The sequence below is a fragment of the Oryctolagus cuniculus genome, chromosome 11 (genome assembly GCF_964237555.1).
Source record: "Oryctolagus cuniculus chromosome 11, mOryCun1.1, whole genome shotgun sequence".
In the NCBI taxonomy this organism is placed as follows: Eukaryota; Metazoa; Chordata; class Mammalia; order Lagomorpha; family Leporidae; genus Oryctolagus; species Oryctolagus cuniculus.
The window spans coordinates 29,282,628-29,306,757 of record NC_091442.1 but is presented as its reverse complement, the minus strand read 5'-3'; the positions used below and the strand labels follow the sequence as shown (position 1 = coordinate 29,306,757).

Here is a 24,130-nt window from a genome sequence, read left to right as displayed (position 1 = left end):
GATAATTAAGTCAGCAAATACTGATTTAAGACAGCTATAGGATATTTATGAAATATATAATAATCCTTGTAATATTTCTTCCCAAATTCAGAAAATTAAAATTTTTAAGTCCTTATGAATCTTCACAAACAAGGAACCCTTCTCATAAAAATGGCTTATTTTTCTACTTATAATTAAAGTTGTTATTCTCTTTAAATAATATGAACATATACTATAATATTTTAAAGGTATTATAAACAGATATTCAGAGGCAGTCACTGAATTTTTAATGTATATTTTTAGAGACTTTTAGGCATAGACAAACTAGCTTTTATTAATTCCTTTTACATTGATAGTAGCATACTGTGTACCATTTTGCACCTTCTATTTTATTGTTTTTACTTAGCAATATTATGCCAAAAATTGTACTGATCAGCACACATAGATCTACAGCTTTTTTGTTTTTAACAACTACAAAGTATAAAATCATGGTGATATACTGTAACTGGCTACATATTTAGGTTATTTTCAGACTTTTGCATTATAAACAAGATTGCCTGAAGAGCCTGGTACATAAATGTCCCTCAGTATGCATGCAAGTACATCTGAAAGATAAATCCCTAAATGTGAAATTATGGGGTTAGTAGTTAAGTCATGTAGAAGTTTTGCTAGGTTGTTCTCATGGAGGCTCACAATGTCTGCTAAGTGATGATTTCATTAATAATGTGTGAAAATGCTTCCTTGAAACCCCAAGCAGGAAGTTTTTGTGAATTTTTTGTGGGTTTTGTAAGGGGAGAGGTTACATCTGGGTTATACTTAGAAAGTTTTCCCCATTTTGAGATTTTAAAAACCTTTTTTTTTTTTTTTTAATTTGAAAAGTAGGGAAGAGGGGGAGGGGCAGGGGGAGCTGTGGAAAGACAAGCAGCCATCCTACCCTGTGGTTCACAGCCAGAGCTGAGCTGAGGCTGAAGTGGGAGCTGAGAACACTATCCAGGTCTGGTCTCTCATGTCAATGGCGGGAATCCAGTTACTTCAGTCTTCATTACTACTTCCCAGGGGCAGCAGTAGTGGGAAGCTGGAGTCAGGTGCCAGAAGCGTGTATTGAACCCAGGCACTCTGATAAGGGATGCAGGCATCTTAACCAATAGGCCAGCTGCTAGCCTTGAAATTTTTTTTATAATTATTTGATATCTTCTTTTAATAGTTTCATAATTTAGTTTTAATTTTTATATTGGGTCATTAGAACTCTGCCTTCATGGATGGATTTACGATGCTATTGTGGTCGTGGGTTATGTTTATGACGTTATTGTGGTAGATGGGTCTAGGTTCTTGATAAAAGAGTGAGTTCAACACCCCGCTTCCTGTCCCCGACACACACTCATATTCTCTTGCCCTCCTGCCTTCTGCCATGGGATGCCACAGCAGAAGCCCCTTGCATCGTATAGGTAGGTCCTGGGACCTGGGATTTGTCAGCCTCCAGAACCATAAGAAATCTCTGTGTAAATTACCCATTCTTAGATGTTCTGCAACAGAAGCACAAAGCAGACTGAGACACTGCCTAACAGTTATACATTTCTACACACTAAGGGTGTGTGTGTGTGCACGTGCACCTGTCCCTGGCACTCACACATTGGTCTTAAATGAGAGCAAAAGAAAATATCTGTAAACCATAAGAGACCAAAATTATCTTCTCACTATCCTAAAAGTTAATACAAAGCAGTAATGGGAAAACCAGCTTGTTGAAAAAGTAGTAAAGCACATGAACAAACACGGGGAAAGCGATACAACTGGCCACTAAACATGCTCCACATCCGATCCAGCTCTCTGCTGTGGCCTGGGAAAGCAGTACAAGATGGCCCAAGTCCTTGGGCCTCTGCACCTGTATGGGAGACCTGGAAGAAGCTCCTGGCTCCTTCTTGGCTTCAGATCAGCTCAGTTCTAGCCATTGCGGTCATTTGGGGAGTGAACCAGCGGATGGAAGACCTACCTCTCTCTTTCTCACTTTCTCACTCTCGTACTCACTCGCACTCGCTCTACCTCGCTATGTAACTCTGTCTTTCAAGTACATAAAATAAATCTTTTTAAAAAAAGAAATCGAATTATTCTTCAACTTTTTTGTATCCACTAGGATAGGCTAAGTTGTGCCATGGTAGTAACCAACCTCAAAATCCTAGTGGCTTATAGAAACAAGAATTTCAGGGGTTGATTGGGGTCCCTGCTCCCTGTCTCAGAAACCTAGACTGATGGCTCTGTCACCATCTTCAACATTGTCAACTGTCTTGGTTAAATGAAAGGAGCCTGGAAGTGTCTCCATCATCAATAAAAATTCAGCCTGGAAGCATTATACCTAAATTTTGTACATACCTCACTGACTTGACCTGGAGCAGGGGATCAGGAAATACAGTCACAGTGTGTCCAAGATGGAAAACTGAAGATATTTGGCAGACAGCAACTGTGACTGACTATTCTATTTTGTCATTTTAGTCTGTCAGTTCATGTTTCAGTAGCACAATTTTTTTCTTTTTTGGAATGTTTTTGGCTGTTCTCTCATTTTCATTTTTCCTGTTGAAGTTGAATTAGTTTCTTCATCTTCTCAAAAAGACTAACCCTGCTATCATTTTTATTGTGCTTGTATTAAATTTATAAGGAAAGTTGACATCTTTATAATATTTAGTCTTCACTACCAAGAAGAGATTATACAAGGGTGCTTTAACAAGTTTGTGAAAAAGTGGGATTGAAAGCTAAGTTGATATGGGTGCAAAAAACCTTTTGAAATCCATATGTAGTTTTTCCATAGTATACATTTTCCATAAATTTGTTGAAGGACCCTCATATATTTTTAGTTATTTGTATATTTTTTGTCATTTTCTTAATATAGGTTGTGTATATTAGTATCCTGTTATTCCTTTAATGAGATTCTTTTATGTTACTGTCCTCTGCACATAATGATCATTTTAACTATTTTTTTTTTTTTTTTTATTTTTGACAGGCAGAGTGGACAGTGAGAGAGAGAGACAGAGAGAAAGGTCTTCCTTTTTGCCGTTGGTTCACCCTCCAATGGCCGCCGCGGCTGGCGCGCTGCGGCCGGCACACCGCGCTGATCCGATGGCAGGAGCCAGGAGCCAGGTGCTTTTCCTGGTCTCCCATGGGGTGCAGGGCCCAAGCACCTGGGCCATCCTCCACTGCACTCCCTGGCCACAGCAGAGGGCTGGCCTGGAAGAGGGGCAACCGGGACAGAATCCGGCGCCCTGACCGGGACTAGAACCCGGTGTGCCGGCGCCGCTAGGCGGAGGATTAGCCTAGTGAGCCGCGGCGCCGGCCATTTTAACTATTATAAACAAGGTAGTTTTCTTTGAAGGATTGGAAAAGATACAGCCACTTCTCAACTAACATATCTATTATACCAATCAAAAGATTTTTCGACAAATTTTATACTAAAGATTTTCTTTTCATGATGTATCTCATTAATCCTAGTAAACAAGTAGATTAACATCAACACAATAAGTACTATTTATTCCAGCAACCTAAAGCACCTAACAGAATTTTTAAACTTTTTATTTTGCTTTATGCTTTACAGGGGTTCTGTTAGGCCCACCTGTAAGTACCAGTAGTTGATAGCTTAGTGTAAATTAAGATCTGGCTCTAAATAAAGAGACTCACTGGCACTTTCAGCCAACCTGAGAGAGATTGAAAATTAAGCATCCATGAGGAGTTAGTTTTCAGTGACATAGGCATTGGTCTCCTATTGAGTTCTGATTTTCTTTGCTGTGACAAAAAGTATACATACTGTTTTGTTGGGGGAAAATTTTTTTCTAAAGTTAATCAGGCATTGTATTACACTTAGAGTTTATTTCATTTTGAGATGGAAATGGCTTGTTGCTTCTTATTTCCTTTGATATAATTTACAATGTGAAGTTGAACCTTACAGTATTTTCCTCTGTTATAACTTGTATTCCATTTCACTGTCCTCCAATCTCAGAATTACCCTGTGTTCTTTTTTATAACCCAAAGAGTTTGGCCCTCAGTTAATTGCAAAGCCATAGTCAAGTAGAAGTCAATAGTTAAATGCTGATAAACAGATTCTTTGAAAATTATAGTGCATGCGCTATCATTCCTGAGACAGAGTGATCAGAAGGGAGTATAAGATGTGAAATTTGAATCCATCACCATCATCAAAGTGAAATCTCGTAAAGATCTGATGGGATTTTAAGTTAAAGTAGCTTCATCATTACACAGAATTAGAGAAAAGGTTTTAATGGAGCTGGCACAGAGAATAATTATTGGGAATATGGAAGAGTAAAAATAGAGCCACCAAAATGACAGATAACCAAAATGTTCAAGAAGATAATGTTCAAGAAGGCAGGCTTCAGTCATCGTAAACAGATTGAAGATCACACCTCAGGCTTGATTTTAGAACTTCCGCAATGCCAGCAACGAGAAAAGCTGTGCCCAAACCCAGACAAAACAATGGTAACAAAAGCAACTGGAAAAGAAGAAAAAAAAAAAAAAAAACTGCAGAGGCATTGGAATTGTCAGTAATGGAGCTGAAGAGAATAAGATATTTTTTGTACTGGGATACCTTTTTCCCTAATAGAACTTTGATAGCTGTTTCTAATGGCCAATTACCAAAAGATTATAAAAGGCTGGGATTGTAGAAGGTGATCTTTGAATGTAAGTGTCATCCAGGAGTGCCAGCTTAGGTGCTCAGCCTCCAGCCTCTCACTGCAGGACCTTCACCCATGGTCTGGGCCATAGGCTTCCAGAAATGCAGCCTTGCCTTTACTCTGGGATAACCAGGTCCTAGGAGAATCTCGCCTAGCCAGAGCTCCCAATGCCAATTTGTCATGAGAAAAGAAGTTTTCAGATGAACTTGAATATCGACCAAGCATGACCAAATCTTCACACTCTTAGCTCTCAGGTAAGTAATATAGGAAAAAAGAAAACCAGTGTATAATTGGTTACTTTAAAGTTAGAATAAAGAATGTAACTGGTTTTAAGAAGTATTTGTTCTCTGACATAGGGATACTTTCTGGAGGACCTAAGTGTTTGACATTGACTGGTGTACTCTGGATATGGCAAAGTGTATGTTTCATTCTCTGTGTAATCTGCAGTCCCACACACACAGACTTCTACTGCCATCTTCTTCCTTCAAATCCTGAATATGAGTATCTACCACCTTTTATATGCAGATGTAGACACATACTGGTCAAATATATCACTGACTTTTTTTACTTTAAAATGCTATATTTTGAAATGATAATAGTCATAGCATTCAAAATTTTAAAGATACAAAAGGATATATGCAGTGAAAAAGTTATCCCTCTTAGCTTCCTTGTTTCTTCACCAGAAGCAGTTCATGTTACCAATGTTTTGGGTATCTCATCCTTTAGGGTTAATTTATGCATATTCAAGCCAACTTAACACTCTTTACTAGTTAAATCTACTTAGTAATGGATGTGTTTGTAATGTTATTAGCTTCTGACATGTTAGAGAGAAGTCACCTGCTCCTGACTGTTAATACAGATAAGAACCTACCACCTAAATCCTGTCAGGCTTAGGTTATTGCAGTAGGGCCACATACTGGCCTGTCCAGTGAGGCCACACTGTGGCTCATCAGCTAAACCTCAGCAACAGATTTGAAAATAATGGTCTCTTCTTTTTTTTTTTTTTTTTTTTTTTTGACAGGTAGAGTGGACAGTGAGAGAGGGAAACAGAGAAAGGTCTTCCTTTTCCATTGGTTCACCCCACAATGGCCGCTGCAGCCGGCGCGATGTGGCCAGCACACCGCACTGATTTGAAGCCAGGAGCAAGGTGCTTCTCCTGGTCTCCCATGCAGGTGCAGGTGCAGGGCCCAAAGACTTGGGCCATCCTCCACTGCCCTCCTGGGCTACAGCAGAGAGCTGGACTGGAAGAGGAACAACCGGGACAGAATCTGGTGCCCCGACCGGGACTAGAACCTGGGGTGCCGGCACTGCAGGTGGAGGATTAGCCTATTGAGCCACGGCACCGGCCAATAATGGTCTCTTCTGCAATTGATTCCCCCATTAGCTGAATAAAACAAGAATGCATCCTCATTTTCTCTTATTTATAACTTGTTTCTCAGACTACCTTTGATTAAAGTAGAAAGCTGAAAGTTTGGGGCCAGACTTCCTAATCACCTCTTACTACTGTTGTGATAATTACATTTCACCATGGGGGCAGGGGAGTATGTTCTTAGTGGTTATCAGTTAAGGTGCTCACATATGTCTCTCTGCCTCTTAAATAAATTTTAAAAAAATTTTTTAAAACATGAGTTTGAGAGGGGACAAACATTTAAAGCCATAGCAAGACTCATTCTCCTTAAAGTAAGTGATAAATCTAATGTACTTTCAAATCAAGTCAACTTCCCAACAGATATTTTCCAAACTTACTTGTGAAAGAATTGTGTCAGAATTCTTAGAGCATTAAGCCTGTAATAATAAAGTAAATTTGAAGTATATTATTTTAAAAATTTTAAAGGAGGGCTGGTGCTGTGGCATGGCGGGTAAAGCCACCACCTGCAGTGCTGGCATCCCACATGGGTGCTGATTCGAGTCCCAGCTGCTTCACTTCCAATCCTGCTCTCTGCTGTGGCCTGGGAAAGCAGTAGAAGGTAGCCCAAGTCCTTGGGCCCCTGCACCTGCATGGGAGACCCAAAGGAGGCTCCTGACTTCGGATCAGCACACCTCTACCTGTTGCGGCCAACTGGGGAATGAACCAGTGGATGGAAGACCTCTCTCTCTCTCTGCCTCTCCTTCTCTCTCTGTGTAACTCTGACTTTCAAGTAAATAAATATTTTAAAAAATTTTGAGAGAAGGAAGGGAAAAAATCATACTTTTAGAATCATATATGAAATTCATGAAATCTGTTCTCTATATATTTTTAAAAATTGTTGTGACTATAGTACCCCCACTATACTGTGTGATGCTAGAAGCTTATTGCTTCTATTTAGCTCTGATTTGATCAGTACATAGTATATACATGTTTTGAAATGTCACACTGTACCCCAGAAATATGTACAATTATTCAATCAAAAAATTTAATGTTGGGACTGGGTTAAGCCACAACCTGCAATGCCATCATCCCATATGGGTGCCAGCTCAAGTCCTGGTTGCTCTACTTCAAATTCAGCTCCCTGCTAATGTGCCTGAGGAAGCAGGGGAAGATGGTCCAAGTGTTTGGGCCTCTGCATCCATGTAGGAGACCTGGATAAAGCTGCTGGCTTTGGCCTGGCCCCACCACAGCTATTGCAGCCATCTGGGGAGTGAACCAATGGATGGGAAGACCATCCTCTCCTCTCCTCTCCTCTCCTCTCCTCTCCTCTCCCCTCCCCTCCCCTCCCCTCCCCTCCCCTCCCCTCCCCTCCCCTCCCCTCCCCTCCCCTCCCCTCCCCTCCCCTCCCCTCCCCTCCCCTCCCCTCCCCTCCCCTCTCCTCTCCTCTCCTCTCCTCTCCTTACACAAGTTTAGTCAGTTCCACCTCCTTTGTATGGGGCTTTTTGGTAAAGATTTTCTGTATTTTTAGGCTTTCTTCTTGAGCCAGTTTAGGTTATTTAGGTTATTTAATATTCCTATTAAATCCGTTTAATATAGACTTTAATGCTTGAATTATTTTATATTTTTTCAAATCAGCATAAATTTCTGCCTTCTAAAGTTGACTTCTTTTGTTCATTTATTTTTATTATTTTTCAATTGATAATACAAGATTGTTATTCATTTTTCTCTCAGTAGAAGGCTTTTTTCCTGCATAATGTGATTAGCCTGTTGAGCCGCGGCACTGGCCTACTGTGAGAGTTTTAATACGTAGAATGACTATACATAGCGAAAGAAGACTTTCATGCCAGAAAATCTCTCAATCTCTCTCTCTCTCTCCCTCTCCCTCCCTCCCTCCCTCCCCCTCCCACCACATGTAGGTTTGGATACAGAGATATAATGTCACAGTTCTTTTCCATTAAATTTCAGTTGCTTCACTGTGTATTTTTTAATTTTTTGTTTTGAAACAATTTTAGATTTACATGCAGCTATAAGAAACAATATAAAGGGGCAGGTGTGTGGCACAGTACTTACATAAGTACTACTTGGGAAGCCCCATGCCATATCAAATTGCTGGGCTCAAATCCTTGCTCCATTTCCAGTTGCAGCATTTCTGCTAATGTGCACGCTGGGAGGCAGGAGGTGATGGCTCAAGTACTTGGGTCCCTGACACCCACATGAGAGGCCCGGATTCATCCTGGCCCTGCCTCAGCTGTTGCAGGCTTTGGATAGTCATTCATCAAATAGAAGATCTCTGTCTCTGTCTCTCTATGCCTTTCAAATAAAGGTAGGTAGGTAGATAGAAACAAGAAGAGACTCAATTTTTTTTTTTTTTTTAAGAAACAATATAGAAAGATTCTGTGTGCCTGTTACAGTTTCCCCTAATAGTAGCATCTTGTAAAACTATAGTACAATATAGTAATCAGGATATTGATTTTGATACAGTCAAGATAACAAAATATTTCCATCACATCAAAAATCTTTCATGTTGCCCTTTGAAAGACATATCAGTTTCCCCCGCCCTAAAAAATGTCCTTAACTGATGATAACCACTAATTTATTCTCCTTTTCTATAATTTTGTCACTTCAAGAATGTTAATATATTAAATGTACTCATTCTTCATATTTTGTGTAATCTTTTGGAATTGGTTTCTCATTCAACAAAATTATCTGAAGAGTGTGGTTTCTCATTCAACATAATTATCTAAAGAGTGATTCAGATTATTGCATGTATTTGTTCCATATTGTTTATTGCTAAGTAATATTCCATGGTAGCATATACCATAGTTTGTTTAATCACCCACTTATTGAAGAACATCTGGGTTATTTCTAATTTGGGACTGCTAAAAATAAAGCTTATGTCAGTACTGACGTAGAGGTTTGTATGTGGGTGTAAGTTTTCATTTCCCTGGGATAAGTGTCCAGGGGTAATCGCACGCCTGTTTAATTTTATAAGAAACTGCCAACTGTTTTCCAGAGCAGCTATACTATTTTACATATTCCCACAAACAAGATAAGAATTATTGGCGCAGTTCGATCCATTGTGGCCATCTTGGGAGTGAACCAGCAGATGGAAGACCTGTCTGTCTGTCTGTCTGTCTCTCTCTCTCTAACTCTGTCTTTCAAATAAATCTTTAAAAAATAAAAAAGATAAGAATTATCTAATTTATCTGTTACCATAAGCGTATGGTAGTGTCATGATTTTTTAGTCATTCTGATAGGTGTGTGGTAATATCTGATTGTAGTTTTGATTAGCATATCCGTAGTGGCTAATGATTTTGAACATATTTTCTTCCTTGTGGGTTGGGGTGGGGCGGAGCTTGAAGCTTTATTATTTATCTGAAAAGCAGAATGGCCTAAAGGGAAATAGCGATCTTCCCATCTGCTGATTCACTCTAAATGACAGCCAGGACTGGGCCAGATTGAAGCTAGGAGCCAGGAACTCCATTAGGATCTCCCACATGGGCTGCAGGGCCTCAAGTACTTGAACCATCACCTGCTTCTCCGCACATTAGCGGAGAAATGAATTGGAAGTAGAAACCAGCACTCAGGTTTGGGATGCAGGCATCCCAGGTAGCAGCTTAACCTGCTGTGCCACAACACCTACTCCAATTTTAAACATATTTCCATGTGCTTATTTATCACCTATAGACCCTCTTTGATGAAATGTTTCTTGCCCATTTTCCAATTGAATTGTTTATTAGTTTCCTAGGACTGCTGTAACAAAGTACCATAAAATTGGTAGCTTAAAACAACAGAAAATTTGTCTCAGTTCTGGGGTTCTGAAGTCTGAAATTAAGATGTTTGCAGAACGGGTTCCTGAGTGCTCTGTGTGAGGATCTAACGCCTCTCTCCTAGCTCCTGGTGGCTACCAGTGATCTTTGATGTTCCTCAGCTTGTCGCTGCAGCACTTTGCTTCTGCCATCACATATCTGTCTGTCTCTTCTCTCCTAGTAAGGACACCAAATCATGCTGGATTAAGGTCTGCCTTACTCTGTGACTTTTAACTTGTTGATTATACCGTAACTAATTACATATGCAACAACTCTATTTCTGAATAAAGTTAAATTTTGAGATACTGGGGATGGTGACTTCGCTGTATCTTTCAGGACATGATTCAATCCATATTTTATTGTTTTTATTGTTGCATTTTGAGTTTAGATATTAGTCTTTTTTTCCAGGAATGTGGTATACAATTATGTTCTCTCAGTTTGTAGCTTAACAGAGTCATTCATAAGGCAAAGATGTTTTTTCATTGCTTTTGGCATCAAGTCTGGAATCCTTTGCTTAACCCTAGATCCTGAGTAATTTTTTCTGTGCTTTACCCAACCATATTGCAGTTCTGCATTTCATATTTAAGTCCATGATTCATTTTGAGGTGTGTGTGTATGTGTGTGAAAATCAAGGTTCATTTTTTTATCAATGGGCGTCCAATTGCAATTGCTCAAGCAAAAATTATTGAAAATACTTTCCTTTCTCTATTGAATTGATTTTGCATATTTATCAAAAGTCATGTAGATGTTATTTGTGTACATTTGTTTTTGGGTTCTCTATTCTGTTTCACTGACCTATGTGTCAATCATTTTACTAATTCCACACAGCCTTGTGTGTGTGTGTGTGTGTGTGTGTGTGTTTTAATTTATTTTAGGCCGGCGCCACAGCTCACTAGGCTAATCTTCCACCTGCAGTGCCGGCACCCCAGGTTCTAGTCCCGGTTGGAGCGCCAGATTCTGTCCCGGTTGCTCCTCTTCCAGTCCAGCTCTCTGCTGTGGTCCAGGAAAGCAGTGGTGGATGGCCCAAGTGCTTGGGTCCTGTACCCACATGGGAGACCAGGAGGAAGCACCTGGCTCCTGGCTTCGGATAGGCGCAGCACGCTGGCCGTAGCACGCCAACCATAGCGGCCACTTGGGGAGTAAACCAATGAAAGGAAGACCTTTCTCTCTCTCTCTCTCTCTCTCTCTCTCTCTAACTCTGCCTGTCAAAAAAAAAAAATTTATTTATCTGAAAGAGTTACAGAGAGAAGTAGGGACAGAGGGATTTTCCATCCGCTGGTTCACTCCCTAGATAGCTGCAATGGCTGGAGCTGCGCAGATCCTAAGCCAGGAGCAAAGAGCTTCTTCCTGGTCCTCAAGCAGGTGCAGGAACCCAAGGACTTGGGCCATCTTCTACTGCTCTCCTTGGCCATAGTAGAGAGCTGGATCGGAAGAGGAGCAGCTGGGACTAGAACCAGCACCCGTATGGGATGCCGGTGCCTTAGGCCAGGGCTTTAACCCCCTGCGCCACAGCGCCGGCCCCTCCACGCAGTCTGATTCATGTAGCTATGATAAGTTCTTAAATTAGACTAATCCCTTTCCTTTTTTCTTCTTTTTTCAAACTTGTTTAAGCTGATTTAGTTCCTTGCCTTTCTTTCATCTAAATTTTGTAAACTTACCTTTATCTCCAAAACAGTCTTGCTGGATGCTATGGCTTGAATGTAGTTTGTCCCCCAAAGGTTCATGCTCGAGACTTGGTTGTCAGTGTGGTGTGTTGAAGTGGTGGGACCTTTAAGAGGTGGGATTTAGTACAAGTTAATTAGGTCCTTGGGAGCACTACTCTTGGAAGGCTCACAAGAATGGGTTGTAATAAAGCAAGACCACTGTTTTGCATCTGGCTGGTTTCCTTTCCTTTTCTCTGCCATATTGTGATGAGCTTAGGGGGCCCTCACCAGAAGCTGAATAGATTCGCCCACTCAATCTTAGACTTTCAGCCTCCCAAATGAATTAAATAAACCTTTTTCCTTATAAACTACCCATTCTCAGGAATTTTGTGATAGCAACAGAAAACAACTAATACAGTAGGCTTTGGATAAGAATTATAGTAGCTTTCAGCTTCTAAGTCTTGTATATATCTTGTTAGACTTACTCTTTTGCAATTTTTTGAATAATTATAAATGTCATTAAATTATTCAACATTCAGGTGTTCATTACTACTTTGTAGAAATAAAATTGATTTTATGTTTACCTTTTGAATTGCAACCTTGCTAAACTCACTTATTCTAGAAATATTTTTGTAGATTCTTTGCTATAGACAATGCTATAGCAGATAGGAGTGATTTAATTTCTTCTTTTCTGATATTTATGCATTTTATTCCCTTTATAACCCTATTGCACTGGCTAGAACTTCCAGCATTATGTTGAGTGGGATTGATGAGAGTAGATACCCTGCCTTGTTCCTGGTCTTAGGGAAGTATTTCTTTCACCATTAAGAGCAATGTTAGCAGTATAGTTTCTATAGTTGTCTGATTTGGTTTTATTTGTTTTTTACAGATGCTTTTTATCAGTTGGGGAAATTCTCTTCTATTTCTGTATTTCTGGGAGTTTTTGATTATGAATGGATTTCAGATTTTCCTAAATGTTTTTTATGTCTCAGTAGGATTGTGTGATTTTTCTTCTTAGTCATTGGCTATGACAGATTGCATTGATATTTGAATATTGAACCAGCCTTGCATCTTTGGAATAAACCCCAGTGGTCATGATGTAAAGTTCTGCTTATATCTTGCTGAATTCTATGTGCTAATTTTTTAAAAATATTTTTTATGTATTTCTTTGACAGGCCTAGTTAGAGACAGAGAAGTCTTTCATCTGCTAGTTCACTCCCCAAATGGCTGCAATGACTGAGACTAGGCCGATCCAAAGCCAGGAGCCAAGGACTTGGGCCATCTTCCACTGCTTTCCCAGGCCATCAGCCTGGAGCTGGATCAGGAGAGGACATAAATGGTGCCCATATGGGTTGCCAGCACCACAGGTAGAGGCTTAGTCTACTACAACACAGCATTGGCTCCATTAATACTTTTTTAATTTTTTTTTATCTGAGGCTGGCATTGTATAGTGGGGGAAAGTCACCACTACATGGGCACCAGTTTGTTCCTGGCTGCTCCACTTTGCATTCAGCTCCCTGCTAATGGCCTGAGAAAAAAAACAGGGAAAGATGGTCCAAATGTTTGGGCCCCTGCCACCATGTGGGAGACCAGGGTGAAGCTCCTGGCTTTGGCCTGGCCCAACCCTAGCTGTTTCAGATGTTTAGAGAGTAAACCAGCAGATGGAAGGTCTATATCTCTCCATCTCTCGCTCTATAATTCTGACTTTCAAAATAAGTAAATCAATAAATAGAATTTTTTATCTATATTTGCTAAATGCTGTTTTTGTTTTTTTGTGGATTTTTTTGGAATTTTTTTTTTCTTTTTAGAAGGAGAGAGGTACAGACATACAGGGAGTGCTCCTGTCTACCTATTTACCCCTCAGATGCCTATAGTGAAAGGGTCAAAGCAAAGCCAAGAGCCAAGAACTCAATCCAGGTCTACCATGTGTCTGTCAGGTACCCAACTACTAATCTTTTTCTGGTTTTGCTACCAGGGTAATAATGGAATGAATCAGTAAATGTGCCCTTCTGTTTTCTCTAAAAGATTATCAAGAATTGGCATCGGGGCCAGCACTGTGGCACAGCAGTTTAAAGCCCTGGTCTGCAACACCGGCATCCCATATGGGCACCAGTTTGAGTCCTGGCTGCTCCACTTCCAATCCAGCTCTCTGCTGTGGCCTGGGAAAGCAGTGGAGGATGGCCCAAGTCCTTGGGCCCCTGCGCCCATGTGGGAGACCCGGAAGAAGCTCCTGACTTCGGATTGTTGCAGCGCTGGCTGCTGCAGCCATCTGGGGAGTGAACCAGGAGATGGAAGACAGACTCACTCACTCTCTTTCTCTCTGCCTCTCAAATAAATAAATAAATCTTTATTTAAAAAAAAAAGAATTGGCATAATTTTTTAAATATTTGGTAGAACTCTCTGGTAAAATCATTCGATCTTGAGGTTTCTTTTTTAAATTATGAATTCAGATTTCTTCAGTAGCTACTGAGCTATCCAAATGGTCTCTTTTATGTTGGATGAGTTGTGGCAGTTTGCGGTTTTTGAGAAATTGTTCTATTTTGGCTACACTGTTAAATTTATATCTGGGTCAGGCATGTGGCACAACTGTTAAGATGCTGCTTGGGATGTCCACATCCCATATTATAGTGCCTAGGTTCAAGTACTGGCTCTGTGCCCAATTCTGTCTTCTGCTAATGCACACCCTGATAGGCAGCAGGTAATGGCTTTAAGTACCTGGATCCCTGCCACCCACATGGGAGACCCCAGTTAGGTTCCGGGCTCCCGATTTCAACCTAGCCCAGCCCTGGATGTTGTAAGCATTTGGGGAGTGAACCAATGAACAGGAAATCTCTGTCTGTCTGTGTGTACGTCTCAGCCTTTCAAATAAATACAAATAAATAAAATTTTAAATAGCATGTCTATATATGTGTGTATACCCTTATTATCCTTTTTATGTTTGTAGAGTCTGTAATATCTCCTGTTTAATTCTTGATATTGATAATTTTATTTTTATTTTTCACTTGGAAGACAGAGGTCTTCCATCATGCACTAGTTCACTCCTCACATGCCCATGACAGCTGGGACTGGGCCAAACCAAATATGTATGTATGTATGTATGTATGTATTTCTTACACTCTTGCTAGAGGTTTGACAATGTTGATTTAAAAAAAAAAAATAAGCTCAGCTTTTTGCTTCATGGATTTTTCTCTATTTTTTCCCTGTTTTCAATTTCATTAATTTCTGTTATCTTTATTATTTCCTCTTACTTGGTCTTTTTTTTTTTTTTTAATTTTATTGTCTTATTTGAAAGGCAGAGCATGAGAGAGAGAGAGAGAGAGAGAGAGAGATTGATTGATTGATTGATCTATCTTCTGTCTGTTGGCCACAATAGTCAGGGCTATGCCAACCCAAAGCCAGGAGCCAGAAACTTCAATTGGGTTTCCCACATGCGTGGAAGGGGACCAAGCACTTGAGCCATCATCTGCTTTCTGCCTTCCCAGGCAAATTAGCAGGAATATGGATTGGAAGTAGAACAGCTGGGATTCCAACTGGCACTCCAAAATGGGATGCTAGCATCACAAGCAGCAACTTAACCCACTGTGCCACAAGGCAGGCCTCTTGTTTTGTTTTGTTTTGTTTTTGTAGGCTCTTGATATAGGAGTGTTGTGTTGTGTTTTGTGTGAGAGTTTCCATCTATTGGTTTACCCCTCAGAAGCTGCCAGGGCTGGGCCACACCAAAGTCAACTTGATCTAGGTCTCTCATTCGCCAGTGGATGGAGAATGTGTCTCATTCACTCTGTCTCTACCTTTCAAGTAGATGAAAATACAATAAATAAATTTTAAAAGTTTTTTTTAAAGATCTTTCTTTTTTTAAAAGAGTTACAGGGGGAGAGAGAGGGAGAGACATCTTTTTTAGCTACTGGTTCACTCCCCAGATGGCCACAGTGGTCTGAGCCAGTATGAAGCCAGGAGCTTCTTCCAGGTCCCCCATGTGAGTGTCAAGGGCACAGACACTTTGTCCATCTTCTGCTTTTCCCAGGACATTAGCAGGGAGCTGGATCAGAGAAGTGGAGCAGCCAGGACATGAGCTGGCACCCATGTGCGATGCCAGCCCTGCAGGCAGCAGCTTTACTGCTATGCCACAATGCTGGTCCCTAAGTTATTTATTTGAAAAAGTGAGAGAGATCATGCTCACATGCACTGAATCACTCCCCAAATGCATGCTACAGCTGGGTCTGGAGCCAGAACTACAACCCAAGTCTGCTACATGGGTGGCAGGAACCCATTACTGCTGCCTTCCAAGGTCTGCATAGACAAAAAGCTAGTCAGGAGCCAGAAGCCAGGAATCAAACCCAGGTACACAGTCAAGTTTAACTGCTAGGCTAAATGCCTACCCCTGGACATTTTTTTTCCTTTGAGTACTTTTTCATTCTTCCCTTTTACTCCTCTTATGGAAATTTAATGACATGAATGTTAATTTTTTTATTATGCCCTCACATGTCCCTGACGCTGTTATTTTTCCTTAAGTCTATTTTCTGTTATTCATACTGAGTAGTTTCTGTTATTCTGTCTTCTAGTTCACTGATGCTTTCCTCTAATTCACTGATGCTTTTCCTCAGCTTTTTGATGTTGAGCCCTTCCGAGTTCTTTCAATTATTGTGTTTTTCAGTTCTACAATTTCCATTTTGTTCTTTCTCTTGGTGAGACTTTGTTTCCACTTCAAGCATATTCATAATTGCTTGTTGAAACATTTTTATGGTGCTTCAAAGTCTGTCAGATAATGCTTATATTTCTATCATTAGTGTTGGCATCTGTGATTGTCCTTTTTCATTCAATTTGTGGTCATCTTAATTCTTGGTATGATAAATCATCTTCAGTTGAAACTTGGACATTTTGTGCATCGCATTATAAGACCCTAGGTTTTACTTAAACATTCAGTGCTAGCTGACTTTGATACCATTCAGACAGTGGAAGAGATGGAGGTCTAGTACTGTCTGATTAATGTGAAACGAGGGTAGAAGTCTGGGTACCTCACTAAGCCTGTGTTGACATGAGGAGTGGGGTGGGGGAGCTCCTTGTTATTACTGGACAGAGATGGGAGCCCTCCACAAGGCTTTCACTGATGCCTTGTTGAGTGAGAGGGTTTGGAATGCTTCTTGTTGCTGGTTGGTAGTAAAATTCTTTTTTTTTTTTTTTTTTTTTTTTTTTTTTTTTGACAGGGAGAGTGGACAGTGAGAGAGACAGAGAGAAAGGTCTTCCTTTTGCATTGGTTCACCCTCCAATGGCCGCCGCGGCCGGCACACTGCGCTGATCCGAAGCCAGGAGCCAGGTGGTTCTCCTGGTCTCCCATGCGGGTGCAGGGCCCAAGGACTTGGGCCATCCTCCACTGCCCTCCCAGGCCACAGCAGAGAGCTGGACAGGAAGAGGAGCGACCGGGACAGAATCCGGCGCCCCGACCGGGACTAGAACCTGGTGTGCCGGCGCCGCCAGGTGGAGGATTAGCCTATTGAGCCACGGCGCCGGCCAAAAAAAACATTTTTAAAATAAAGAATTAAAAAAAAATCACAAGAAATGAAGAGGACTGTTTAAACAATTCCCCAGATGTTGATCATCTTATGAGTGCATTAGTTTATACAATGTTTTCTACCAACAGATGTGAATACTGTTAGTACAGAGTTTGACTTGGGCCATCTTCTGTTCTCCCAACCCATAGCAGAGAGCTGGATGCCCATATGGGTTGCCGACAGTGCAGGCTTCGGCTTTACCTGCTATGCCACTGTGCCGGCCCCATTGTTTTATTTCTTGATTAGAGTGGTGTAAACATGATTGTATTCTTTTGTTCAGACTCTTAGCCTGTACACTTACAAATATGGGTGTTTTTTAAAATGTAAATTATATCTGGTTTTTTTGAAGATTTATTTTATTTATTTGAAAGAGTTACAGAGAGAGGTAGAGACAGAGAGAGAGGTCTTCCATGCGCTGGTTCACTCCCCACATGGTCACAACAGCCGGAGCCGCACCAATCCAAAGCCAGGAGCCAGGAGCCTCCTCCAGGTCTCCCACATGGGCACAGGGGCCCAAGGACTTGGGCCCCCTTCCACTGCTATCCCAGGCCATAGCAGAGAGCTGGATCAGAAGAGGAGCAGCCGAGACCAGAACTGGAGCCCGCATGGGATGCCGGTGCCTCAGGCCAGGGCTTTAACCCACTGCACCACAACACCGGCCCCTATATCTCAGTTTTTTAAAAAGATTAGCAATGCCTACAGTAGTTTTTCACAAAATTTTCTTAGCTATTTACAGCAGACACATATATGGGTTTTTGTTAATGGTTTGTGAATTATAAATTATAAAATACAGTAAGTATAATTACTGACATTTCCTTTTCTAAACATTTTTGAAGCAGAAGTAGAAAGCTGACTATTGGAAACCAGATGATGATGTGATATTATCCTGGGAACAAGAACTGATCAAACAGTGTGGCTGAGAAAGAAAACACTGCTGCATTGCTTGTGGCTGTGGAGTACTGTAGTAATCTCAGTTCCTGTAGGGGCCAAGAGTTCATGTAATCTGTCCCTCTTACAACTTTTTGGTTAGAAATCCTATTGCAGATAAAATACTCAGATTTTCTCTTTTTTCTTTTTTTTTTTTTTTTTTTTTTTTTAATAAGCAGAGTAGGTACATTGAAATTTAGGCTGAGACTAGAGATTTCAGGAACTATGAATTACCTCTGGGGGAGGGGGAGGTTTTCATGTGAATGAAGTTGGAAATGCCAAGATCTAACAGCACCATAAGCTGTATGTCTTTACTTGCACAAGGAACAATTACTAAATAACTTATGTTTGTAAGATTTTGATAACAAATAATGTTTCTTACTATGTTGAATATGTAGCTGTTTTTTAAAAATTTTATTTTAAAAGAATAGTCATCCTGGAAAGATATAATAAAAACTAATGTATCACTATACCAGGATTGCATCTACTAGACCGTTTTGGGCCAACATATCAATTGTAGCTATAAACCATTCCATTTACCAAAATAAAAGGGGAAAATACTGAAATGTATTCTGTATCAGTATATTCTCTACCAACCCCTACCTCTCTGGTAATGGGGATTAATTCTGAGGTCCTGCCAGATAGTGAGGACTAATGAGGGTCTCAGCATTCAGCCCTTCAGGAGCACCGCGACTGGTGTTTCTTCCCTCTGAAAGAGTGCTGCCTCTAGTGCTCTGTGTCTGTGTATCTGTTCAGAATTCTACAAGAGTTCCTTTGTGGTACACCCATTGCAAGGGCCCTGCAGGGTAGCATTCTCACACTGCGCAGTCTCACTATATTGATGTATGTCTTTGGTCACTTCCTGGGGGTCAGGTTGGCAGACGACTTGGCAGGAGGATTAGCCGTGCTTGGGAAAGGATGTCCTGAGAGGTGGGCACTTGGTCAGTTAGTGTCCTCTTCAGAGACTTGATCTTTGAGGTTTCTTTTATGTTGTTGCTGTCATTTAATTTCATTCCTTCCTCCAAATACACTTGTGTACTGTTAATATTTTTGTCATAATCCTGAAGTTTTCAAATGCTTTGATTTCTATTTCATTTTATGCTTCTAGGAATTTTTTGAAGTTAACAGAATAGATATTATCCCATTTAAAAGAGGAGAAAATTGAGGTGTAAGTGGGCCAAGTACTGACATTTACTAGTGATATCCTGGGAACAAGCATTCAGATTTGCTGACTGCAGACCTGTCACTTTTTTCCGCTGCACCAGTTTTTCCATATCAGCCTGCTCAGTACATATGTTTAATTTCTTGTTTCCTAAAGTGAAAAGATACCCTACCCAAGTCCATTTGGTCTGATGACAGACATTTCTTAAGGACTGAAGGACAGCCATCTACGTCTTGACTCTAACAAGGGTAATCAAGTGAGGCCCTGTCAGCAGCATGAAGTTAGCTAAGTTTTAGGGGCCAGCGTTGTGGTATACCAGCTAAAGCCACCACCTGCAATGCTGGCGTCACATATAGGCACCAGTTTGTGGCCCAGCTGCTACACTTCCAATCCAGCTCCCTGCTGGTGGCCTGGAAAAAGCAGCAGAAGATGGCCCAAATGTTTGGGTCCCTGCCACCCATATGGGAGACCCATAAGAAGCTCCTGGCTCCTGGTTTTGGCCTGGCCCAGCCCTGGCTGTTGCAGCCGTCTAGGGAGTGAATCAGCAGGTGGAAGATCTCTCTGTCTCCCCCTCTATCTCTGTAATTCTGACTTTCAAATAAATAAATCTTTAAAAAAAAGTAAATTTTATACAGTTGTAATTTTTTTTTTTTTTGACAGAGTGGACACAGAGACAGAGTGCTGTAATTTTCTTATAGCTCTGAGGTACATGTGCTTTGTATATTTGGTAAAGTGCTTAGCTACATTCTTCTCTCACTCCTAAGAAGATCTGAATATGGGGAAAATGAAATTATATATTGGAGTAAAAGCACTTGCTCTAACTAAGCCAAATTCCCAAATATCCAGAGACTCAAAACTAAATATTACCCACTATTTATGTTTGGCCTTTCTAAGCGGAGAGTTTCAGTGGGATGAAGTTGTTCTTGTCAGCCATTGACTTCCTGCTGTAAATTATTAGAGACCAGAAATGAAAGTAACAATAAGACCTAGATTTCAGATACAGAAAGTCACATCTCAGTGGTGCCAGCAGTGTAAATATAATCTCTTTGGAACCAAGAAGAACACTAAAGATCCATGGGCACATTTTAACTTACTGTACATAAAGTAGAAGTTTGGGGGTGTTAGGTTTTGATTTTGATTTTGGCAGTAGTCATAGTTATAATTCACTTATCATTATTTGGATGTAATAAACAGGCCTGGCTAGAGCTCTTTTTTTTGTTAGGAATCAAAATGACAAGGAAAGCTGTGGTGAAACGGTATTAACACTATTCCTCTTCACCTAAAGAAGGGGGAAAACCCTGTTCATGGAATTTTAACTGTGTAGAGATCAGGAAGTATTTCCAAGCAAATTGACAGAAATAGTCCTTTTGTTAATGTTTAGACAACATTTTTCTGATCATGAAAGTAAGACAAAAAAGGCAGTAAAGTACACAGGCTGAGAGCACTAGCTTGGGAGTTAAAGATCCTGGCTTGGGTATATCTTTGGTCAGTAATGGCTGTGTGACTGACACTCACTAGGCCCTGGTTTCCTTATATGTAAAATGGAAGAAATTATGGTACCTACCATAGAAGTTTGATTGTGAGGATTAAATAAATAATGCCAGTAAAATTATTAGAACAAGACCTAACAATAAAAGGGTCTACAGAAAGAAAATCAAAACGGCTAGCAAACCATAAGCCAGTGTTAACCTTTCGAAATGTTGGCTTCCATGATTTTTTCTACCATACACATATACTTATACTCCCATATATGTATTTATAAATTTATAAAATTGGAATACTTTGGCCGGCGCTGTGGCTCACTAGCTAATCCTCCGCCTTGAGGCGCCAGCACACCGGGTTCTAGTCCCGGTCGGGGCGCCGGATTCTGTCCTGGTTGCCCCTCTTCCAGGCCAGCTCTCTGCTGTGGCCAGGGAGTACAGTGGAGGATGGCCCAAGTGCTTGGGCCCTGCACCCCAGGGGAGACCAGGATAAGTACCTGGCTCCTGCCATCGGATCAGCGCGATGCGCCAGCCGCGGCGGCCATTGGAGAGTGAACCAACGGCAAAAGGAAGACCTTTCTCTCTGTCTCTCTCTCTCACTGTCCACTCTGCCTGCCAAAAAAAAAAAAAAATTGGAATACTTTATATACAGTTATATTCTACTTAATTTTTCCCATATACCTATTTCTCTTGACACTACAATTTACTGAAAACTTGGGTTATTTCATTGTTAGACATACATTTATAATGTTTTACTATTATAATATTGCTACTTTAAAGGTTGAGTTATTGAGTTAAAGGAGAATTTGAAAAATCTCAAGACCTTATTTTGTATCTTTGAAATTTCATATTTTCATGTTTATTGATTACTTGTATTATTTCAGTGAAATGCTATGAATGCAACTTGCAGAGCTTTTTATGTTGGATCTCTAGTCTCTGGAATAGTGCCAGATGTGTAGTAAGCACTCAGAATATTTGGTATGATAAATGAATGAATGGCAAGAATAGTAACATTTTGGTCTATCATATTTATTTCAAATGGGGTTGAGCCTTAGGAAAGTTTTGCCTCTATATATGTACACAGGTAATGCTATCTTGATTCTTAGTCTTTATACCTAATTCTTTTCCATTCTTTGCTTCTCCCACAGTTCATCCATGAGCTCGGATTTCCCACATTACAACTTCAGAATGCCTAATATTGGATTCCAGAATCTGCCTCTCAACATATATATTGTGGTTTTTGGCACTGCTATATTTGTCTTCATCCTTAGTTTACTCTTCTGTTGCTACTTGATTAGGTAATCAATTTTCATTCTGTGTTACTTCTTGATGCATTAATCAATAGGAAATCAGATTCTTGCCCTCACATTTAAAAAACAAAAGTAGAAGTATGATAATCAGAAAATTTTTAAAAATTAAGGGGTTTAATATTTTAATAGTGTAAGTTAGTAATCAGTAAAACACCTTTATACATTCTTCAGCCCTGTCTGCTGATTAGATGTTTTACTCTATAAGAGAAAATTGTTCTCATTTGTTTTTCCACCATATTAGCACCTGGTCTAAATACACTTATGTCATTGTCCTCAAGACTTAACCTACTTTCATAGAGATTTTAAAATTGTTTTTCAGTAGGATATTGCATCATTGTTAGCAAAAGTCATTAAGGATCAGAAAACAATATCCATGACAAGAGCTAACCCTTAAAAGCTTCTTGTGATCTCAAAAGATTTTAAGCTTCTATTTGTTGTCATGTTAGTCTGGAGTTCAGGTGATAAAAAACTAAATATTTCAGTGTTGAGAGGTATACCCCAATTGAGGGAGTAATAGATTTGGCCAGTAAAAATTTGCTGACTCGTAATTATTCAAGCAAGCATTTTTACTTAGGTTTTTAAATAATTTTCAAAGCCAAAACTGAGACTATAAAAGTTTTATATGGTGGTGTTCAAAGAGCTTTATAGAGTAAGAGTAGGAAATTGAATTTTATTAGGCAGCTCAACATCTAATAGTTTTTAGTGTTTGTACAATATATGATTATGATTAAGATAAATATTGTATCTTTCAACAATAATTCATGGCAGTGTTTGGGGGCATTCACTAACTGATAATCAAAGTCAATTGAATTTAGTGTGTAGTTTCTGATATTCTGGCAAATGATTTTACATTTTTCATGGGAAGTCTTCTCTGAAAATTCTCACAAAATATAAGAGCTCCTTATAGCTCATAGATAAAGTTGACTGCTTATGACTTTATGCCTTTGCTCAGGGAAATAAATACTTGAGGCTAATAATAGGATTCAGGAGAAAAAAAATTTTAATCTGTATTTCTAGTTCTTTTTCTAATACTTGTTTCTAGTTTTATAACTATATAAATATTTTAGCATTTTTTTTTAAATTTCAAGTTAAATGCTAAATACAGATATTTAGGATTTTTTAAAAAATTAGAAAATTAGGCCGGCGCCGCAGCTCAATAGGCTAATCCTCTGCCTTGCGGCGCCAGCACACCGGGTTCTAGTCCCGGTCAGGGAGCCGGATTCTGTCCCGGTTGCTCCTCTTCCAGGCCAGCTCTCTGCTGTGGCCAGGGAGTGCAGTGGAGGATGGCCCAAGTGCTTGGGCCCTGCACTCACATGGGAGACCAGGAGAAGCTCCTGGCTCCTGGCTTCAGATCGGCGCAGTGTACCAGCCATAGTGCGCCAGCCGCAGCAGCCATTGGGGGGTGAACCAACGGAAAAGGAAGACCTTTCTCTCTGTCCACTCTGCCTGTCAAGAAAAAAAAAATTAGAAAATTAACCATAGCACAAACAGAACCTCAAAGGTCTTTTTTTCAGACCTACCAGATATTTTTTTGGCAATACCTCTAAAAATGGTTGTTTAACTCAAAAATGCGTTGATTTAAAATTTAAAACCAAATTACTAAAAGGGCAGGGACAAAAACAATACAAAAGTATAATAAAATGTTAAAGAAACTTCATTAGGAAGGGTTATGGTTTACAGTATACAAAATATTCTAAAATAGATGCCTCATATTATGGTTTCTGTTATGTCAAAGAATTAGTAGACCTTTAACTTTTAAAAGAAAAACATTAATGTACCAATTAATATACCAATTCTGTAAATATTTTGAGAAATAAATTATGAAACTCCCTTTTACTTTCTTGTATTCCATTTAATAACTAAGCAAAAAAGAGATACTTACAAATGATAAGCAGTTTTTATACATTATCATTGCACTTAATTTTATCCTTTTTAAGATGTATTTATTTATTTGAAAGACAGAGTTACAGAGAGGCAGAACCAAAGAGGGAGATAAGTCTTGCATCCATACAGTGGCTCACTCCACAAATGGCTGCAACAGCCGGAGCTGGGCAAATCCAAAGCCAAGAGCCAGGGGCTTCTTCCAAGTCTCCCACACAAGGGCAGGGGCCCAAGGACTTGGGCCATCTTGTACTGCTTTCCCAGGCCATAGCAGAGAGCTGGATCAAAAGTGGAGCAGCCAGGACTCGACTGGCGCCCATATGGGCTGCTGGCACTGCAGGTGGTGGCCTTACCCACTACACAAGAGCACTGGCCCCCAT

The 24,130-nt window shown here is 40.1% G+C and overlaps 1 protein-coding gene across 4 annotated transcripts in view; it reads left to right on the top strand.

The window, feature by feature from the left end:
* RNF24 (ring finger protein 24) overlaps positions 1-24,130 on the top strand; it is an 81,711-nt gene that overhangs the window by 25,194 nt on the left and 32,387 nt on the right. For 3 of the 4 annotated variants that reach the window (XM_008256267.4, XM_051845274.2, XM_070052051.1), the window contains exon 2: positions 21,708-21,857. In XM_008256267.4, the coding sequence (XP_008254489.1) occupies positions 21,715-21,857 (143 nt within the window). In that variant the 5' untranslated portion in view covers positions 21,708-21,714. Of the gene's footprint in view, positions 1-12,073; positions 12,253-21,707; positions 21,858-24,130 lie in introns of those variants that run through there. The other variant, XM_051845276.2, reaches the window with a different exon arrangement.